The sequence below is a fragment of the Macrobrachium nipponense genome, chromosome 27, assembly GCF_015104395.2.
Source record: "Macrobrachium nipponense isolate FS-2020 chromosome 27, ASM1510439v2, whole genome shotgun sequence".
NCBI classification, from domain to species: domain Eukaryota; kingdom Metazoa; phylum Arthropoda; class Malacostraca; order Decapoda; family Palaemonidae; genus Macrobrachium; species Macrobrachium nipponense.
This window is the reverse complement of record NC_087216.1, coordinates 9,643,251-9,665,750: the sequence shown is the minus strand read 5'-3', so window position 1 is coordinate 9,665,750 and position 22,500 is coordinate 9,643,251. Positions and strand designations below refer to the sequence as shown.

At 37.0% G+C, this 22,500-nt stretch overlaps 2 protein-coding genes across 9 annotated transcripts in view; one reads left to right on the top strand and one right to left on the bottom strand.

The window, feature by feature from the left end:
- The window catches only part of LOC135200810 (uncharacterized), a 6,091-nt gene extending 1,999 nt beyond the window's left edge, over positions 1-4,092 (bottom strand). Inside the window, exons 1-4 of the mRNA XM_064229469.1 lie at positions 3,981-4,092; positions 1,106-1,441; positions 721-903; positions 228-362 (exon numbers count right to left, since the gene is read on the bottom strand). Coding sequence (XP_064085539.1) covers positions 228-362; positions 721-903; positions 1,106-1,441 — 654 coding nt within the window. The 5' untranslated portion in view covers positions 3,981-4,092. The remainder of the gene's footprint in view (positions 1-227; positions 363-720; positions 904-1,105; positions 1,442-3,980) is intronic.
- LOC135200811 (glutamate-gated chloride channel-like) overlaps positions 1-22,500 on the top strand; it is a 517,881-nt gene that overhangs the window by 369,281 nt on the left and 126,100 nt on the right. The window lies entirely within an intron of this gene.

Here is a 22,500-nt window from a genome sequence, read left to right as displayed (position 1 = left end):
AGGGGGAGGAGTTAAAATCTTTATCCACTGAATTTGGGAAAGTGTCAATATACAATGTGCTTTTTTTCAGTTTAATGCAGATTCTGACAAGTGGGGGGATTATCTTGAAATTAATAGGCAGTCGGTATAGATGTATTGAGTAATAGCTATTATTTCTTTACAATAAAAGTTAAAAAGTGAAATTCTTGGCAGTGTACAAGACAAATACAACAATATTTAATACTCACCTCGGGCCCAGTCACACTATGGCATTCGTATTCCAGTATGCAGTCTTTGTAATTTGGACAAACTTCAAGTGGCGTTGGTTTGCAGCACACCCCACTCTCATAGGAATTAGTATTTAAACGACAAGGCTGAATCTTCTGCAAAGAAACTTTCTTGACAACGGATGTGAACCAGTAAGGGTAGTCAAGACAAAAAACCATCCAAATTATATTTAACTAGGCAACTAATACCTTTATGTATACGCACATTGGTCACAAGACTGATATGATAGGATTTTTCATAGCATGCTTGATATGAAAATAGAAGTGTTTTACTGGTTTCTTTGACCAATTTGCTTTTGTAAATTTAGGTACTCTGATAAAAAAAAGAAACTTACTGTGTGAGCACGTACAAAATCCTAGCCTTGCTTGATATGAAAATAGAATTGTTTTACTGGTTTCTTTGACCAATTTGCTTTTGTAAATTTAGGTACTCGGATAAAAAAAAATAACTTACTGTGTGAGCACGTACATCGATGACACCACTGCCATCTGTTTTAATTGCACCATCTGCATTACACTGTATTCGTTCTACACATATTAAGCCAGCTTGACAGGGCTTTTCGGGTTCGGGTGTAGTGGCACCTGGTATTCGGCAACAGACGCCTGGTATGGTTGGATTTTGCGGATCCGTACATTCCTGAAAGTCATTTTTTTTCTTCTTTAGTAGTTCACAAACCATTCAAATTACCCATGGACATGACCAAGAATAACATGATTGTATCGAACACAAGAACGGTAATTTTACGCTCTAACTTCAACTATAAACATAATTGTAAAAAAAAAATTTAGAAATTTGAATCCTTCAACGTGAATAAGAGCAAACAAAAGTTAAGACTTACCCTCAATGGCTTACTCCTTACATCAATTAAACCAGTTCCAGAGGTATTTATTTCACCGTCAATGCACTGGTAATAAGGTACACATGCGTGGGTGTAGGGCTGGCAACCTGTCTCTCTCGGCTGTGAGGAGACTTCCGGATCTGCGTGCTCAGAGGTATCCTTGTCTTCTGACGCCAAGAGATTCTGGTCATCTGCGCCACAGCCTCCGTTGTGGCCATCACAGGACTGTGCTAGTTTCTTGAACAAAGCTGCAGGATTGATACTCTTTTGGAAAACATCTTGGGATGAGCTCCTGGATAGCGAAAGGAGCGTGATGATCACCACTGTAAAGTACATCTGAGAAGATATTTGAAGATTGATACTGATGCAAAGAAGTCAGTCGCGGTAAAGTAGACTATGGCAGTTGACGTTTTCCTACGTTATTTTACTTACTGAACAAGAATTTAAAGTCATATTTATTCGGACGACTGTAATTAACCTCGGGGGCTAGTACTAAACACGGCGAAATACATTGGACGCCCCAATCCCTAGTGAATGTCGTATCCGCGGTTACGTTCCTTGCAGTCCGTGCGGAACTATTCTTTAGAATTACCATGCAAGAAACGTAACCGCGAATACGACATCCACTAGGGATTGGGGCGTCCAATGTATTTCGCCGTGTTAAGTACTGGCCCTTAGGGGTTAATTACAGTCGTCCGAATAAATATTACTTAAAATTCTTGTTCAGTAAGTAAAATAACGTAGGAAAACGTCAACTGCTAATCTCTACTTTACGGCGGAATGAGGGCTTAGAATTACCAAAAAAAATTTAATAGTTCTTTATGTGGACAGGTGCCTACATAGATACCGGCTTTTTACTATTAACGAGGATTTTGATGTTGAGGACTCCTAACCCCAGTGTTTAATCAGGACTCGTCAAAATAATAAAAGTTACTAAAATGGTCATGAGTAAGCCTAACATTTTTTTTTTACATTTTTAACCTAAAAATAATGAGCGGCTGACAGACCACTCGCTGCTTATGAGATATCCAGGCAGTGCTTCACCTAAATATTTCTCGGAGATTAGTCTTGAGGCCTTTTATGGTTCCACCATGGACCCCAATTTAAGGTTTTCAGGAAATTTCGGGAACTACACGCAAATTTCACATTAACTTGATAAACTTGAACTTAGTTCTTTCACAGATTCTAGATTTTTCCTACATATGTAAAACTTATGACCTCGACAGTGAGCTTCATCCTATTATCCTATCTCAGGTGTCTAAAGTTTATAAAATTATAACTACAATCTACACTACAGAACGGTGCTTTCCTTTTGCTTGTTATTATGGAGCCCCGACCTGTTCTCAATTTTTCTGAATTATCATCCCATAGAATGTGGTATGAACTTCAGTTTAAAAACAGAAATTAGAATCCCATTTACTTACGGTTGCCTTGTGCCAAATCTAGCCTAAACTGTTTCAATGGTTTTGCAGTAGTGGAAATGGTAAAAAGCTTACACCATACAAATTGACTACGAATAAACTTAGGTCAGAAAGACTAATGCATACTTAAAAATTTTATAAATTGGAGGTTTTACTGCTTTCATTCTTAAAAGCACAAAATTGACGCCGATTTGTAGACACTAAGGTAATTACGTAATTAAGGTAATCAAGTAATGTAATTCTACAAATTTGATCGCTAACTTATGAATGTCTGTGCATTTTAAACCAAAACAACAAACATTAGTATTAATTTTGGAGGGGCCTGCAATTTTATTCAGTTCGTACCATCTATGGCCGGAAATGTATATTTTTTACCCTGGCAGTACATTGTCCTAATACTTTAAACTTTACTCGATACCAGGTATGCAATGTGGCATCTACCCTTACTAATGGGGTCAAGTTATAGGGTTATACATGTGTATAAGGATTAAGGGTTGCATTACTGGATTTTAAGATCCTCTAAACGACTACCGTCCGTGTCAAACTGTACCTGTGTACCGGACAGAAAGCTTCACTGAACTGTGAAATAGGATAGTTTGAAAATGACTGAAGTAGACACAGACACCTTTACCATTGTAAAACAAATCTATATTGATAAGTTAAGAAAGTTAACGACCTAAAAGTACATATGGGCTGTTTGGCTTAGAAGTAAACTCTTGGGTTAACGGTATGGGAGTCACCAAGAACGACAAGCTAAATTTGATGGGAAAAGTCAAGATTGTAAATTATTTATGAATAAATACGTTCTAATTCAAGAGACTGAGATAATTTTTTTATTACTAATCACGTTGATCGCAGTGTCATTTACAGAGACTGCCTTTCGTTGAGCTGATAAGGATTATTGCTTATCAGTAAAACACTTTATTCGGTAATTACAGAAGAGGTCCTTGTGTGGATATCGTATATTTAAAAAAAAAATTCTGAGCAAGGTAGAAAAGTGTAAACAATGCAGTGCGGGCGAGCTAATTTCAGAAGCTGAAAAAAGATACTTCGAGAAATGTAGAGAGACCAGTTGAGAAATTTACAGAAATTAATTTAGAATTTACAGCATTGTTAACGTTTTTTGCTTTTATTCAAGGGGCTTGTACTAAACACGGCGTCTCGGAATCTTTCCTGTTGAATAACCTTTTGCTCTAATTTAATACTCTAATCACACACATAAAAAGCTAATAATTGGTTGTTGACACAGAAACCAATTACAATGGTCTTCGAAGGCATCTCATCAGAAATTTTACCATTAGTAAATTTTCCTATAGAGTCAAACCCTATCAACAGTAATAGAACGCCGAGTTTCCCCCATGAATGCCAAAGTTCCAGACATCGGCTGTCGAACATACATGGAAGTGGCCTGGAAATGAGAGGCGCAGGGGAGAGAGAGGGGCAGCTGAACTTACCTTTAGCCTGGAACTTTGAGAATGAGGCGATTGTTGTTAAGTTACTCCCCAAGATGAAACCTTGTTCGGCTTCCACGAAGCGGCTGATGGGAGGAGTCGACGATGAGGAGGGAATGGCTTCTTAGGACTGTTTCATGTAGTTTAGTTCTTTATCAAAGAATTTTTTTTATTTTTCTGTACGTCATATGCTTAGGGTTCTTTTTTTTTTTAAACCGCCTCGTCCTCGTCTGACAATCTCACTTCTAACGCGAGATCGTTGAAAATTGTTACTATTACATTCTCTCTCTCTCTCTCTCTCTCATTACTATTTACGGAGAAAGCGAATGCTGTCTTCCAACATCCAAGGAATCTCTCTCTCTCTCTCTCTCTCTCTCTCTCTCAATACACTTCTGGAGAGGCAGCAGAAATTTCCAAGTGCTGTTTCCCAACAGCCAAGGAACTTCAGCTAACTCTCTCCTCTCTCTCTCTCTCTTCTCTCTCTCTCTCTCTCCTCTCTCTCTCTCTCTCTCTTTCCGGCAGAGACGAAGATAATTATTCCGTCTCACGATTCATCTCGTTAATCTAATCATTGATCGCGCTTTTCTACCTTTTACGAGTTGCCGAAAGCACCGGCCCATTCTTTCACGCCCGCACGTATCTGGAGAACTAGAATAATGGAAGGATTTCGTTCATTCCTTTTTGTTCTTAGTCTTCTTTCATTGGCAGCCCCATTCCGTGGACAGGTTTTTATTATATAGGGGGAATTACACGAAAAGCACGGATAAATCCATCTGATTAAGAATTCGTGAAAGGGCTGACCAGGGTAAAGAAACGTAAATCTGCTGATGAATTTTATTTCTCCGATTACCCTGTTTCGGTCGAATCTAAAAGGGGCAATGTCGATATTGTGTGATATGTATGATTTTAATTAAACTTTACCTCTAAGGGGATAAACGGATAATAAAAGAAATAAGGTTTGCTGGATATAAATATGTTGTTTAAGAGGCTTTTATCTAGCTATTCCGTCTCTGTTTCAGAATAATCAATGAATAAGCTTGTGATGGGTGCGATTTTAATTAAAATTTACCGTCGTTTAAGAGGCTTTTATCTAGCTATTCCGTCTCTGTTTCAGAATAATCAATGAATAAGCTTGTGATGGGTGCGATTTTAATTAAAATTTACCTCCAGGGGGATAAACGGATAATAAAAGAAATAAGGTTTGCTGGATATAAATACGTTGTTTAAGAGACTTTTAGCTAGCTATTCCGGCAGTGTTTCAGAATAATCAATGAATCAGTCTGTGATGGAATTTCTTTTTTCTTTTGGCGAATCGTCATCTTTTTTTTCATCTTAATACATGGACAGTGTTGCTATTTTTAATGAGCCTCCTCCATCAGTTTCTAGCTTTAGCTGTGGGTTTCATAATCGGCTTTAGCCCTTCCTGACTGTAACCCTCCCTGTATGTCCGCATTGAGTCGGGCTGGCTTGCACCCCCAGCGGGCCAGGTTGTTTTTGGCGACTCTATGAAATGGTATTTTGCTCCTTGTAACTCGAATGTGTGGAAACCATTCTGAGATTGCTGGACATTCTCGGAGTAGTAGTATGTTCCTTTGTATGTGCATGTGCGTATGTTTATTGTTATTCGTAGCAAGGAAGTCCAGCGATCGCTAATATTCTATCAACACATTTTTACACAAAGCCTGATTTTACCCGACTTAAGCCTCTGATTCATTTCTGCTTTACAAGCTTAATATGCACCAAGTGCATAATATCAGCCTTTTATTTTTGTAGGTTAGTTTAGAACTCATGAGCACAAATGTGGTTGCCACTACAATATGACGTACATGTCGCAGTCAGGGGGAACATTTAAAATGGTACCCTGAGAGAGAGAGAGAGAGGAGAGAGAGAGAGAGAGAGAGAGAGAGAGGCACACGATCGCATACATTGAAGGTCAGTAACAAGGTCTAGAAAGTATACTCTCTAGACCTTGGTCAGTAGACCAGGGCAAAATGACAGGCCAAATAAACCATCTCGGAAGCTGTTAGTTCTGCTATTTTCAGAAGTTCATTTGAGATGAGATTACTATCTCCTGCCCTTTTTCACCCTGGTTGCAACCATCCCAATTATTTATATAATTATTAGGCATGCAATTCCTTTCCCCTTTGTAAGAAAAAATAAATAAATAAATAAATAAAATGACACCAATTTTTCGAACAAAGTATGAACATCCGCCCATCCTCGCTCAGGAGTCGAATCTGGGATATGTGTGTTTGTGTGTGTGTGTGTGTGTGTATGTATGTATGTATGTATGTATGTATGTATTCTCGTTCGCCTGGCAAACAAGAGGTCCCAGATTCGACTCCTGAACGAGAATGGGCGGGTGATCACGCTTTGTACGAAAATTAGATATACATACATACATATATATATATATATATATATATATACTATATATGATATATATATATATACTATATATATATATATATATATATATATATATATGGTATATATATTATATATATATATATATATATATATATATATATATATATATATATATATATATATATATATTGTGTTTGTGCGACTGCAGATGATAATTGCATCTCTTTGAAGCCATTACCGTTTCATTTCATCTTTCTTTTTTTATTTCTGCATTATGATATAAACAAAGGTAGAACCCCGTATATATTTGATCACTTTGTAGAAGTTAATCTCTTTATGTGTTAATCTCTTTCTGCATAAGCCCTTTCATTTAATAAGCTTGAGCCTTTATCGAGCTATAACCACTTTGTTCTATAATAATTCCGTCTGATTTTCATCCTTTCAGATGCACATTAATACTATTGTGTGAGAATTAGATTTAGATACGTAATTAATAAACAAGGAAAGAATTTTTAAAAAATAGTAATTCTTCAACGTTACGTCTAACAACTCGAACAGCTTAGAAATAAACCTTTTATCTAGTTCGATGTTGGGAACGATTTTTTTAGCGCCTCAGTGGCGTGATCGGTATGGTCTTGGCCTGCCACCTCGTTGAACGCGAGTTCGATTCTCGGGCATTCCATTGATGGCTGAGAGATGTGTACGTATTTCTTGTGGTTCGGAAGTCACGTAAAGCCGTTGGTCCCGCTGCTGAATAACCACTGGTTCCATGCAACGTAAAAACACCATACAAACAAACAAACTAACTGTTTATTTAATGTTCAATTTAGGAAGCTTACATTTTAATTATAAATCCAACGTTAAGTCTTGGGGACTTTAGAATATGAGAACAGTCGTTAGAATCTGAGATTAGATAAATAATGGAAATTTAAGTTTTGCCTACGAGTTTATCCATTAATAGATCAGGTTATGTTTCGATTTTTTCACGGCCCTTTTAAGTCGTTTAGATTTAGATTCATTTTTCTCAAAAGTTTCAATTCTTTATAGTGTGTAAATTCTTACAGAACGTATTTTGGAAGTTTAGAAGTTATCGACATTTTAGATCTGGAACAGATGATTAAACATCCTCTTCCAGGCCGTCATGAAAAGCGACTATAATAGATTCACATCAACCGTGCATCTGATGTCTAGGCCAGTTCCTTACGACGCTCCTGATTGGCTGTTGATAAGCCAATCACAGGGCTGGACACTCTCAGTCTCGACGTATCCCTCAAGAAAGGTGCAACATGCATCCTGCCTATGTGAACTCTCTCGAGAGACTGTAGGTTTCCAGCCCTGTGATTGGCTTATCAACAGCCAATCAGGAGCGTCGTAAGGGACTGGCCAAGATGCACCGTTGATATGAATCTATTATAGTACTTTTTGCCTTCTTTACTATCTGTATCTTACTTGATCACCTTCAGGCTCATCTAACCACAACCTTCGTCCAGTCAAGTTGCAAAACTAAACTTGTTGGGTCAAGACCTCCCTTGTAAAAAACAAAATGTAGCCGTCTTGACTTTATCTCCTTCCGCCAGCTCTTTTTCTTCTTTCGATCAAAAACCACCACCAAGAGCTGCCGCAGATCTGGCTTTTTCCTTCTCTGCAACGTAATGGCACTACAGGTCTCTCTCTCTCTCTCTCTCTCTCTCTCTCCAAGACACAACCGTTTTTCGACTCATGGTTTCCTCGAACGCCACTTTAGGCGGTACTTTGCAGTTGTTCCTAATGCTCTGGTCGTAACCAGCTCTCTTGTCTTTTCACGTCATTCCTGTACGCAATATCCAAAGAAATCTGAGATCTTAGGGTATGGGAAACTTTTCGTTTGACGGGTTTTATGTATTTATCAATTTCTTTTTATTAATTTATCACACACCCCTTTTTTAGACCCCTCCCCGGAAGACCGAATACACAAGTCAAATTAATTAGCTCTTATACAGAGGAAGACTTGATCTAATCAACCATGTTTTATTTAGGCTACCAATTATTTATTCTGCCATACTGACATTTGAGTTCATGTATATATTGACTTTAATGAGGAAGATTCGATCTAACCAATCACGTTTCATTTAGTCTGCCAATTGTTTATTCTGACATACTAAATATACATTTGAGTTCATGTGTATATTGACTTAATATACAGAGGAAGAGTCGATCTAACCAATCACGTTTCATTTAGTCTGCCAATTATTTATTCTGACATACTAAGTGTATACATTTGAGTTCATGTATATATTGACTTTAGTACGCATGCATATTTGTTTGTGGAATTGATGTGTAAGAGCTTTAGCGCGTTTGCCCACTATGCTATCTAAATCATTGACCATCTGGAATTAATTTTAAACTTTTAAAGCATGATAAGTCATGTTGGCCATTGGTCCCCGGGCCAAGAGATTCATTTGCAGCGTCACGAGGTAGTTATTTACGCTGATTCCGCTAGGCTGGCTTTATTGGAAATCAGAATAATGAATTTGAAATCGGAGATCAAATGCAGCCGAGTTTTATGCAGCGTTTGAGAGATGTCACAGCTGCTAATAAGGTCCAGTGTGGGCGACGCATTTTGTTGGCGAAATTGGGGGTATACATGGATTTTGTTATAAGAGCTTGCCCTCGTATCGATTTCACCCTAACCCCCCCACACCCCTTCGCCGACCCCCACAAACCCTCAACGCCCCTGTCACACTCGCCCTCTCTGTCTGTATGGGTTAAGTCTTAAGCTTTTAAAGAAACAAAGTTCTACAAGATTTAAAGATATATACTAAAGATTACTATGAAAAATAGCTAGAAAGCAATTAAAGAAGCAAGGTACTATAAGGTTTGGAAAATATATAGAAATTTACTATGAAAAATACTTAGAAAGCAAAGTTTTTTAAGGTTTGAAAAATAAATAAATTACTATGAAAAATAGTTAGAAAGCCCACTCAAGCAGGAGAGTTTGATAAGGTTTGAAAAATATACTAAAAATCAGTATGAAAAAAGTAATAAAACCAATTAAAGAAACAAAGTTCTATAAGTTTTGATAAATATACCAAAATTTACTATGGAAAATAGTTAGAAAACCAATTAAAGAAACAAAGTTCTATAAGGTTCCAAAAATTCACTAAGAAATTACTGACTATAATGTTTGAAAAATATACTAAATATTACTAGGACTATAATGTTTGAAAAATATACTAAAACTCACCATGAAATATAGTTAGAAACCCAATGAAAGGAACAAAGTTCTATAAGGTTTGAAAAATATACTAAATATTACAAAGACTATAACGTTTGAAAAATATATTAAAAATTATTATGACTATAAGGTCTTAAAAATATACTGAAAAATCAACATGAAAAATAGTTAGAAAACCAATTAAAGGAGCAAAGTTCTATAAGGTTTGAAAAGTATACTAAAAATTACTATAACTATAATGTTTGAAAAATATACTAAAAATTACCATGACTATAATGTTTGGAAAATATACTAAAAATTATTATGGCTAGAAGATTTGAAAAATATACTAAAAATTACTATAATTATAAGGTTTGAAAAATATGCTAAAAATTACTATAACTATAATGTTTGAAAAATATACTAAAAGTCACTATGACTATAAGGTTTGAAAAATATACTAAAATTACTATGACTGTGAGATTTGAAGACTATACTAGAAAAATCACCATGATAAATAGTTAGAAACCCAAATGAAGGAACGAAGTTCTGTAAGGTTTGAAAACGCAGCACGGAAAAACCCGTTAAAATGTTCTCTTTTTATTCGACGAGACTCAGCAGTTATGCCAATATTTGCCCGTCGTTTTCCCAAAGGAAAAAGGATCCTTTGAAGTGAGGGTGTATAGGCAGCCCTCTGTATCAACCAAGAGCAGTGAAATTCCACTCCCGGAAGAGTTGGCGATTATTACACCGTAATGCCAGTTTTACAGTGCTAGTATGCTACAAGGAGTTACAAATGTCTCAAGGACTTGTTAGGCCATCCGAGGAGACATCGTGTGCTCACTTATCTGTAGGAGCAGGTTTTACTGTTCATTCACAGTGTCCTAATGATTTTGCCTAGCTTTCTTTTAAACATTTCCACACTGCTGCTGTTTACGACTTCTGGTGGCAGTTTATTCCATGTGTCACATATCTTGTATGTAAAGACGTTCCCACAATGGGATGTGTTGTACCTCTTCAGTTCTAGTTTCCATCCATTATTTCTTGTCTGGTTTTCGTTTACTGTAAATAGGTTACTGCCTACTTTTGTTATGCCTTTCAGTATTTTAAATGTGAATTCATAATTGATCCTAAAATGATTTGTAAAACCGTTTCTTCGTTTATTTCTGTTCGGCCCTGGGTTCGAAGTGTGGAGCGTATTCCTCTCTCTCTCTCTCTCTCTCTCTCTCTCTCTCTCTCTCTCTCAATAAAAAGTACCAGTATGTTGAAAAGTTATGAGGTCATTCTGGCTATTTTATACGTACACACACACACACACACACACACATATATATATATATATTATATATATATATATGTGTGTGTGTGTGTGTGTGTGTGTGTGGGGGGGGGGTGTTTTTTGGTGTTACCATATTGTGCTAATTAACTGCGTTCGCGAAGTGTAAATTTAAAAAATTTTCAAATCAAAACAATTACCAATACAGATCGTGTTCAAACTTGTACATAGTAACCCCACGCGACTTATTGATTTAATCAACATTATAAATTGATACTATACGTATAACAGGCTCCTCTTGAAATTAAATGTAATTATACAGAAAACAAGACAGTGCAACAGATTAGTTTATCCTCCGAAACAACAAGAAGCATTGTGGATTAATCCGGATAAACGATGCTATAGCTTTAAAATGACGATAGGACAGAGTAGTCCATCCTTCAAAACGAAAACAAAGTTAATGCATTAATCCGGACACATGTTCCCATAGCTTCAAGAAGTTCCTCGTTGGACGAGTGGTTTTCGCGCTCGGCTACCAATCCGGTGATCCGAAGTATGATTCTCGGCTCGGCCAACGGGGAATCAAAAGGAATTTATTTCTCGATGTAATGTGGTTCGGACCCCACAATAAACTGTAGGTCCCGTTGCTAGGTGATCAATTGGTTCCTAGCCACGTAAAAATATCTAATGCCTCGGGCCAGCCCTAGGAGAGCTGTTAATCAGCTCAGTGGTCTGGTTAAACTAAGATATACTTAACTTTATAGCTTCAAGAAGACGGTACCGGAGATTACTTCGGCCTTCAAAACAAACACAAACTTTATGCATTAATCTGGACAAAAATATTCCCATAGCTTTAATAAGACGATACAGCAGATTACTTTATCTTTCAACACACAAACGTAATGCATTAATCCGAACAAATGTTCCTATAGCTTCAATAGTACAATACATCAGATTCCTCCATCCTTCAAAAGTAGCTCTAAATATATGCAAACATTTTCTTCTATCTTCAGGGAAAGAAAGAAAAAAAAAAGCGCCTCAGTGGCGTGGTTGGTATGGTGTTTACTTCCCACCTCGGTGGTCGCGAGTTCGATTCTCGGCCATTCCATTGAGGAGTGAGAGATGTATATTTCTGGTGATAGAAGTTCACTCTCGACGTGGTTCGGAAGTCACGTAAAGCCGTTGGTCCCGTTGCTGAATAACCACTGGTTCCATGCAACGTAAAAACGCCATACAAACAAACAAACAAAAAAAAAGTGTTAAATCTGTAGATATATCGGCACGAGAGACATAATCTCCTTCACGAGTGAGGGAGCAGTGTCACATATATTCCTGGTCGTCAGGTTCTATTACGTTTTCCACGTCTCCTAACCAGCAGAGAAAAGACTTCGCCATAAGCATCGTTGTTTGTACGATTCTGCGAAAAACAGTCTCGTTTTCTATTCAGCTCCCCCCCCCCTTCTCTCTTTGTTTTAGCTCGTTTAAAGAGCTCTCGTTAACAGCAGTTTTTACTACGTAATTACTCGGACTTCCAGGAAACGGAGAGAAAGTGTGAGGTGTGACAGTGTAAATTGTTTCTTGGAGATGGAGAAAAATATTGGAATTTATATATTATATATATATATATATATATATATATATATATATATATATATATACATAAAATTAGGTATACATACGTATATATATAGGTACATATATATATATATATTATATATATATATATATATATATATATATATATATATTACAAATTAGGTATTCATATACAAATATTTATATATATATATATATATATATATATATATATATATACAAATTAGGTATTCATATACAAATATTTATATATATATATATATATATATATATATATATATATATATATATATATATATGTGTGTGTGTGTGTGTGTGTGTGTGTATGTGTGTGTTTGTGGTGTGTGTTGTGTGTTGGTCAGAAAGAAAGGGAAGCAGAGATAGAGATCTGGAATTAGGATATTTGAGTTTTGAGTTGAAAGGAAGGCGGAAAAGGACGTGAAAGCCGCCATCACATGGTCCACCAGATTACTCTACTAGACATAATTACTCTGGAACAATGCGAACCCATATGCCGGGTTTTATTCTTTACAACATTTCCTTTTTGGATTCTGAAACCCACCCACACACCCACCCCGCTCTCCTCCATCCCCTGAAAGAAACGCACAAAAGACAGGAGACTTGCAGTCTGCGCCAAAGTTTCTATTTAAGAAAGAACAGGACTTTTTTTATAGTCTTTTTTTTTTTCTTTTTTTTTTTTTGCTGGTTCGTTCTTGGGCAGAACGTTGTAGGAGAGAAAAAGTCTTCTTGGCCGGCGAGAGATCGGGCCAAAAATGACGGGAATGCTGCTTTGGACCTCAGTTGATTGTTTTTGTCCATTTTTCTTCCTAAGAATGAAGTTCCGGTTTGGGAGCGTTCTGTTGACTCGCGGATGTTGAAAGGTTGATTGATTGCCGAAGGTCATCGATCAGATAATGGAGATTGGCCTAAGTATCACATTTCAGTTCAAGAAATCTGTACCATTCCACTCTTTCCTTTAATAAACGCTCCAAGAAGAGGTCCATTGGAGGACGAAATTGTTGGGCATTTTCTGAGACATACCATTTTTATTTTCCCATGTGGAGTACAACTGAAATTCCACCACAAATGAAACGATAATAACCAAACTCTAATATTAATGTTAATTTTTAACACTCAGCGCTAAGGCATTTTGATGAATGAAAAGTAACCTTAGGTCTTGTGGATTTTAGTTACAGGCGTAGTAGATTCACATCACCGGTGCATCAGATGTCTAGGCCAGTCCCTTACGACGCTCCTGATTGGCTGTTGATAAGCCAGTCACGGGGCTGAAAACTCTCAGTCTCTCTCTCTCAAGAGTTCACATAGGCAGGATGTATGTTCCACCTCTCCTGAGGGATACTTTTGAAAGACGTTCTAGCCCTGTCATTGGCTTATCAACAGCCAATCAGGAGCGTCGTAAGGAACTGGCCTAGACATCAAATGCACGGCTGATGTGAATCTATTATAGTACTATAGAAGAGGTTTTCGTCACGCAGTGTCCTTTTTCTCTCTTTCGACATGAACGTTGAACCAGACTTCATGGTTAACAGTCGAGTGATTCTAATGATCGACATATATTTTTTAGAAACTCTTCCATATGCTCCTTAATCAACCCCTAACGCCCCAGTTCCATTAGATTCTCATAAACTATTATGAATGCGTTGGGGACACCGAATGGTAAATATGAGATTTGCGTAGATATCATTATGGAAGGAGGATTTAGTCACGAAGCAGGTTTCTGTGTGAGTGTTTGTTGACCCACGAAACAGGTTTCATCGTGAGTGTTTGTATAACCCACTAAACAGGTTTATTCGCGAGTGATTGTATAACTCCTCATATGTAAAGAGTGGCCTGCCACCTCGTTGGCCGCGAGTTCGATTCTCCGGCATTCCATTGAGGTGTGAGAGATGTGTATTTCTGGTGATAGAAGTTCACTCTCGCCGTGGTTCGGAAGTCACGTAAAGCCGTTGGTCCCGTTGCTGAATAATTACTGGTTCCATGCAACGCAAAAGCACCATACAAACAAACAAACAAAAAAGCAAAAGATCGAGCTGTTTTGGACCGTCACTGGATGGAAGAGACAGAATTATACCGTATCATGGTATTCTAAATGGTGTCGTTGCTTCATTAGAACTGATGTTTTGGTTGACGGCTGTGATACTACCGGAGTTAGCGATTAAACTTTGCTTGTCTTGTTTCGTATCTTATTCTCAGCTTGATTTCTTATTGAATTTGATGTCAATGGGCACTATCCTCAGCTCTGTATTTCACGTAGTTACTCTTTTCGCGCAAGAAATTAGACCCGAATATTATTTGGATTTCGGAATGAATGGGCCAAATAACATCATTAACTTGTGTGTGTGTGTGTGTGTGTGTGTGTGTGTGTGTGTGTGTGTGTGTGTGTGTAGCTAAAAGAGCCTGAAAGAACATAAGGGCATGTTGAGTCCCCTTTTGCGGTAATGGAAAAAAAATTAAAGTGCTTCTTCCATTGTGCGTACAAATTGATTCTCTCTCTCTCTCTCTCTCTCTCTCTCTCTCTCTCTCTCTCTCTCTCTGGTTACCTTGCCTTATACTTTTTAATTAACGCTTCCACGTGGACGGACGGGAGTTCGTGCAAATTATAAAATGTCCCAGCGCTATTTCCGCCGACGTTTAAAAGGTGAGCTACATATGTCAGTCCTTCCGCCTAGTACATCTTGTCCTGTCTTGACATTTTCTGGTCATTAAGAGAATGAAGGAAAGAATTAAAAGTGCTCGGTCGTATAAGAAGAAGGATGAAGGAGGAGGTGGATGAGGAGGAAGCAGGAAAGAACATGTAATGCTTCTTGCTAGTTATATAACTTATTTTTTATTTTATTTTTTTTTTCTTAGAATTTCCAAGTCCATGTCACATGCTTGTATCATGTTGCTTCATATTTATGTATTTTTTATGTATTTACTTTCAGATGATTCGTTGGTATTCTTTCCCCCCTCTCTCTTTCTCTAGATCACGACATGTCTTACAGGGTAATTCTTAAGGTACCATACTTCTTGTGTCATTATTTACCTGAAATAGCGCTTCAGTGTCGTAGTCGGTTTGGTCTTGGCCTGCCACCTGGGTGGCCGCAAGTTCGAATCTCGGACATTCCATTGAGGAGTCAGAGATGTGTATTATTGGTGATAGAAGTTCACTCTCGACGTGGTTCCGAAGTCACGTAAAGCCGTTGGTCCCGTTGCTGAATAACCCACTGGTTCCATGCAACGTAAAAGCACCATACAAACAAACAAACAAACAAATTATTTACCTGAAAGGTGGTGTAATTTTCCCTAATTAATATACTTAAGAACACTACCCATTGTACACTGCTATCATTGATTTCCTTTGTAAAAGTTTTCTTTCCTTCTTCCCTTGTCGAAAAATGTGGCCTTTGAATAGGAACATGAGACGTTTAGATTTTTATCCCGTTTAAGAAGAAGGGAAACCACGTGCTCTCTTATCAAACGAGGAATGTCCTCAAAGAATTCCCTTTTGTTGTTGTTGTTCTTTTAAGAGAAAGAAAGCGGGAAACACGAACAGCAAAAAAAAAGGAAAGAATGGAATGAAGAAGACAAGAAGAAGATGGAAAAGGTATTGAAGGGGGTTTAGGGGGGGGAATGGATAATCCCTTGGATCTTGGAGGAAGGAGAAGGTACCAGGAAACCGAAGGTTTTCATTTTATTTTATTTTTTTTTTCCCAAAGGCTTTCTGGTTTGTGGGACGCTCATTGATTTCGGAGTTGTTCCTTGTTAGCCCCGTTGTTCGTTTTGAAACGCGATTTCTGACATTTCGTAAAAGGCCCTCTTTATTTTTTTTTTTTTTTTTTTTTTTTTTTTTTTTTTTTTTTTTTTTTTTTTTTGATCTTGCGAAAGCCGTGATTTTCACTTGCATATATTTCAGGAACAATGACATCGTGAACTAAGACGTACTTCATTGATCTGGAAAACTGCCTCTTGTACTTTTTTATAGTTCTTTATGTACAAAAAAAAAAAAAAAAAAAAAGGGAAACAGTGACCTAACCTCAGAAATTTATTTGTCGACGTTGTAAGACACTTGTCAAATTTTCAAGGATTTGCAACAGTTAGAGTCACAGTATTGAAAAACAGTAAATTGATAGAAAAAAGGTTAATGCGACGTTGAAAATAGATGCATGAGTAAACATAAAAAATTAAAAGTCTTAGGTTAAGGACGCTCAGACACAGACTCACCGAATGAAAGGAAAGTATATTACTGAAAGTAAGCAGATGATATGCGCTAAAGAAACAACATAAGCTCTGTTTATATATATATATATATATATCTATATATATATAGATATATATATATATATATATATATATATATTATATATAACTATATATATATAGATATATTATATATATATATATATATATATTATATATATATATAATATATATATATATATATATATATATATATATATATATATATATATATATTTCCATACATAACATATATATATCTATACATATATTAAGATATATATATATGTATAGATATATATATATATATATATATATATTCTATATATATATATATATATATATATATATATATATATCTATATAGATATATCTATATATATATATATATAACATGGGGGGAAGAACCCCCAGTATTCATAAGGTAAGCGTGGACACGAAACGGAAGGCAGACCCCTATCTCTCTCTCTCTCTCCAAGGAAATCACCTCTCTCTCCTCTCTCTCTCTATCTCTCTCTCTCTCATCCTCTCCCTCTCCTCTCTTCTCCATTCTAACAGGTATGAAAATGAGAGAGTTGCATCATAACAACGTTTATTTACAAGAATAACTAAATCAATTAACTAAGTAATCCAGTCTTACAGACTAACTCAAAACAACTCATTGTCAAGTCACCCAAAAGTCCACACCTCTCCCTGGGAACTCTGTCCCACCGAAATCCAGATCCGTCCATTCCCAACCGGAATATCACTCACTGATAAATAAAAACACTTTGGCATCTGCCATCATGGCTTCGCCTTCCTCCCCCGAATGTCTGTGCAAGTCTTCCCCATAGACTTGGCTAGTGATACATTATGAATAGAAGAGGCGCACACGCACATACGAACACACAGTTCGCTAGCGCCTCACTGTTCTAGCTGCATCTAGTTTCCCAAAGGCACTTTGAAAAGAGTTCATAAACTGTCGTACATTGACTTCCTGAACCAAGCATTTTTATCGCACGCCACCCCCTAGAATCTCATTCATCAGCTACTCTCAGGTCGTTACTCTGCCCTGTTCTCCACATTCCATAGGTTACAGAGAATGCATGAACAATATATTATTAATCAAAACCCTATGTCTTACAGATAGCTCGGCCACCTATAATTGCTAGCCCCCGCCTAGCAAAATTGCTTTAATACAAAACACTGGCCGGCTTAAAATAAAATAAGTAAAACTGCACGTCTCTGGCATTATAAAATAAAGTCTTATCACGCTTTATCTCCCAATAACACAAAACGCATTTTCTCTCATATTTTCTGCATTAGGATTCTTGAATATCCCTCTTCGCTTGTCTGCAAGTAGCTGCACAGACAGCAACAGGCTATAGCAGGCTGTAGCAACTGTAGGAAGACGGAATGCCTCCCTCATCGTAGAAGACCCTCACGGCTTCTTGTAGATCCCCAAAAAACACGCTGTAGAATTCTCTCGAACACCCATCATGGAAATACTTGTAATCACCCTGGCCAACATGGCAGCAACCTCACGGCACGGCTGGTGGACGTCTTGCTGGTGTCGGGGAACGATTTTTTGGGTGTGTGTTAGTATGTCAGTCAGGTCTTTGGTCAATCTAAGAAAATTAACCCAAACATACTACCTCTATCAAACAATGATCTCAAAAAGGTCAGAAATACTAACTGAACGTCTCCCAATTAACTCCCTTAATATGACTACTAAAATGACAAGTCATTATCGCAACTCTCAAAGAAAAAAAAAACATCAAGTTCTCCAACTCAATTCTCCAAACTCGCACATCAGCACACACACAACTCAGAAATCACAGCAACTCCACGGAATTCTGCACTCACATTTCGAACTCGAATGTGCTCACAAAAAAAAAAGAAAAAATTCGTAACGAGCTCAAGAAAGAAAAGAATCACGTAACACATTTAAACAACCCACAAAATCAGCAAAAATCTCCAACTTTTAACAGCAAAAACCCCTTTACTGCTCAATAATTAATCACAATGAGACTTAATGTCAAACTCCCTTTACGTAAGTAACAACCCCCGAAAAATTACACCTCCCGGTAAAATCAAATCTCCCGTCCAAAAAAGAAATGCTACTTAAGCTCAATCCCCAAATCATATCTCTCATAGGAAAAGGAAGAAAAAAAAAAAAAAAAAAAGGATAATCACAAGTAGATTTCCCCAATCACAAAATACATAATACATGTATAATATGCATAACTCCCGCGTTTTTCCCAAGAAATGCTCCATGTAAAGCCACGGAATTTGCCAGAAAGCAAACTCTCATACATGCGCTTTCGTGAAATGCTATAGCCAACATTTCCAGATATTGCAAAAATTCTGATCTGTCACCATCAGAGGAAAAGAATCAGCACACGCTCAGCACACGGCTCATCACATCGCCTGTCAGCAGAAAAATCGCCTGCGGACGCATGCTCAAACAACAGCACAAAAATTGTCTAGTCAGACACATAAGTTTGGAAACTCATGATTCTCAAGAAAAAAAGGTCTAACTGACAAATTTCACAGAATTAACTCCAGGATATGACTAATGTGTTCAAAAATTTGTCTCGAAGACTTATTCTCTCAACATGACTGTGTCCCAAATTATATTTCTCCAAGAATAACACACTTGTGAACATAAAAAATGCACACACATCTCCAAATAAATCGTAATGCAGTAATGCCATTCGCCTCTAAATAGTCACAAAATCAAAAAAGAGAACCACAGAAATCTCCTCTTGGCTCAAAAAAACTCCCATAACCACAAAAAAAAAAGGTCACCCGCCCAAGATTAATTCCAACTCCATTATGAGACACCATATTAATAATAACACCACTCCGGTTATAAAAATATTTCCTCCATTTGGTTAATAACCAACCCCCTTATATTATTCTCTTATTTCTCCAAAGCCACATGTCAGTAAAAAAAAACACCACGCCAGGAATAGAGAATAATCACCTCTATTTTGGCAAATACAAAATATTTACCTCTATTTCCCCAATAACTCCATGTGGAACAAAACAAGGCTCCAAAAAAATATATATCTCCAAAAAATGTGCACTCAAGGCAACTAACTCACATACTCACAAATATTGCCCCATAATCTCCAAATATGTGTCTCCATTTGCAACAAAGATGGCTGCAAAATAATTGAACTAAACATAGCTCATACCACTATTGGCAAATATCAAAAATGGCCAAAAAAAAAAATATCTCCCATATATTATATCTCAAATATAACTCCAAAATAATATATACCTCCAATTATCTCCCCAAAATAATATATCTCAATTATATCTCAATTCTAACACCAATTCTCCAGAGAATAACTCAATGTTATAGTAAAAAACTATAAAAACTCTCTCCATTTAGCATAACTGCTAAAAAAGGGCAAAAACTCGGCAAATAAAACTGTCTAGAAAATTCTAGAAAAAATCACCAATGTGACACAAGTCATTGTAACAGAATTCCCAACTCACAGTGTCTAAGCAAAGACTTCCCCATATGTACTACGACATAACCATTAGAAAACTTAACCAAGTTTCCTATCTCTCACAAAGTTGTCACAAATACAACTAATGTATTGTGCAAGAAAACTCACAATTTCTGGAACACAAATATCCAGAGAAAAAATGTAGTGCCATTACGTATGCATTCAAAACGTGCAAGAAATTCTCACACATATTTCTCTATAGCATCAAATAGCTAAAACACGAACACGTTCCCGAACAATGACTCAAAGTCATGAACTGAGATAATATTCACACCAACTGGAGAGAAAAATATAAATTCAAATTCACCCATGGTAAAAAAACTTGTGTCAGCGATGGCTAATTTCCAAAAAAGGAGAAAAGAAAAATCAACGGCACCATTAACTATCTCCCGTAACTCACTAGATGTCAAGCAATTATCTGCTGAACTCATAAAAAAAGAAAAAAAAAAACTAAAACAATGTGTTGTTAGTTCTTCCCATAATCACAAAAGATTTCACCTCCCTTGACAGCATTAAAACACCCACGTATTAGTACATAAAAAATCAGTATCAGAAATATCACTATCACAAAATCACCAAAAAAATTGCTATCATCAAAATCATCAGTATCAGTACAAAAAATATCACCAATGTTAATGCTTGTCCATTCTCCAAAATTTCAGCACAAAATTCAGCAAAAGTTCAGCAAAATTCCACACAATTCACCAAGATTCAATCAGATTCATCAAGATTCAGCAAGACTCATCCCCGTGAATCACTGAAATATTCTCCAAAGTTACAAAAACTCAACAATTAATTAACACAAGACTTCTCCCATTAATTCATTGTAATAATTATCCCTGAATAATTATCTGTAATAATTATTGAATAATCTCCCATGAAATATCTCAAATCTCTCGCAAAACAATTCTCCCGTAATGATAATTATACTTAAGCAAACCTCCCGTGACCCATCCTCAAGTAATAATTAATTAATTAATAATAATAAACTCCTCAGAATAATTCTCTTGCAAAAAAAAATTTCAAGTAAAGGTGAAATTCAAATAGCATACAACAGTATTGCTGAATCCTATGACATACAATTTCCCCAGCATGCAACACCATGACATAACACCATTGCCACACAACACAGATACAACACCAATCATCGGCATTTCAAAGTAATTTCTCCAACACAATAAAAAAAAATAATCTGTATATCCCCCTTATATTTGTGTCTTTCAAGGCACAAAGAAACATATAACACATCCCGTGCATGTTAACCACTTTTCCCCTCATTTTCGGAAAAGAAAAATCTCTTCTTATTTCCTTTTCTCTTCATCCAAGAAAAAAAAAAAAAAAAAAAAAAAATCTCTTTTCTAAAAAATAACTCTACGGGCATTTCACTTCATCAACTAATCAATCAGCTGATATCTTAGCATTCAATGTCAAGGCCAAATCCATCCCAACACTAAGAAAAAAAAAAGGAAAAGGGGGAGTTCACCCACACTGAGAAAAAAAAAATTCTCCCCCCCTGAGAACAACCCCTCAGTCGAGCGGCAGAACAACCTGAGGCATACCAGCAGTATCCCCATCCCTGCACTATCTCTCGAGGGAGGCTAGTGGTACCTTCCATGCGACTATCCCCCGAGGCAGGCCATACTCCCCTTGCAATATCCCGCCATGCAATGCCTCCCTGCGACGGTTAGCAGAAATGTGCTGAGCCCGTAAAATTGTGGCCGCTGTCTCTAAGCCAAATATGCTTATCTAAGCACAGTTCCCATGCATAGGAAAATACACTCCTATGTTTTAAACAAAGACGAATGCATACGTCTATTATAAACACGTGCAAATAAAGAAAACACGTCACTATGGGGCAAAGACAAGAAAAATTGTTGACCTCTTGAACCAATCCCATAACCCTGAAATATTTAAACAAAACCCACTCCTTCAAAACAATAGTTTAACACTCACCACTCCATAATGGGAAAAAAGAACTCGAAATTCTCCGTAGAATATGTAAATCTCGTTGGCACAATACAAACGCGACCGGTGAGATGACCCCTAGCAACACTCACTCATGAACTAGACTGAGTTGCTTGTCTCACGACTCCCGCCCTGAAGAATCTCGGTACGAGCAAATTTGATGACCCTAATAGAAATTTTCTTTCCTCATCCCCCCATCCCACGGACGGATATTTTCTCTACCCTTTTTATCTTCTAACTGGCCAACCATCTCTACATTGGCGTTCCTAGGCATAAAAAAGAAAGAAGACTTTCTATATCCCCTCTTAACCGCTGACACCACTATAACATGGGGGGAAGAACCCCCAGTATTCATAAGGTAAGCGTGGACACGAAACGGAA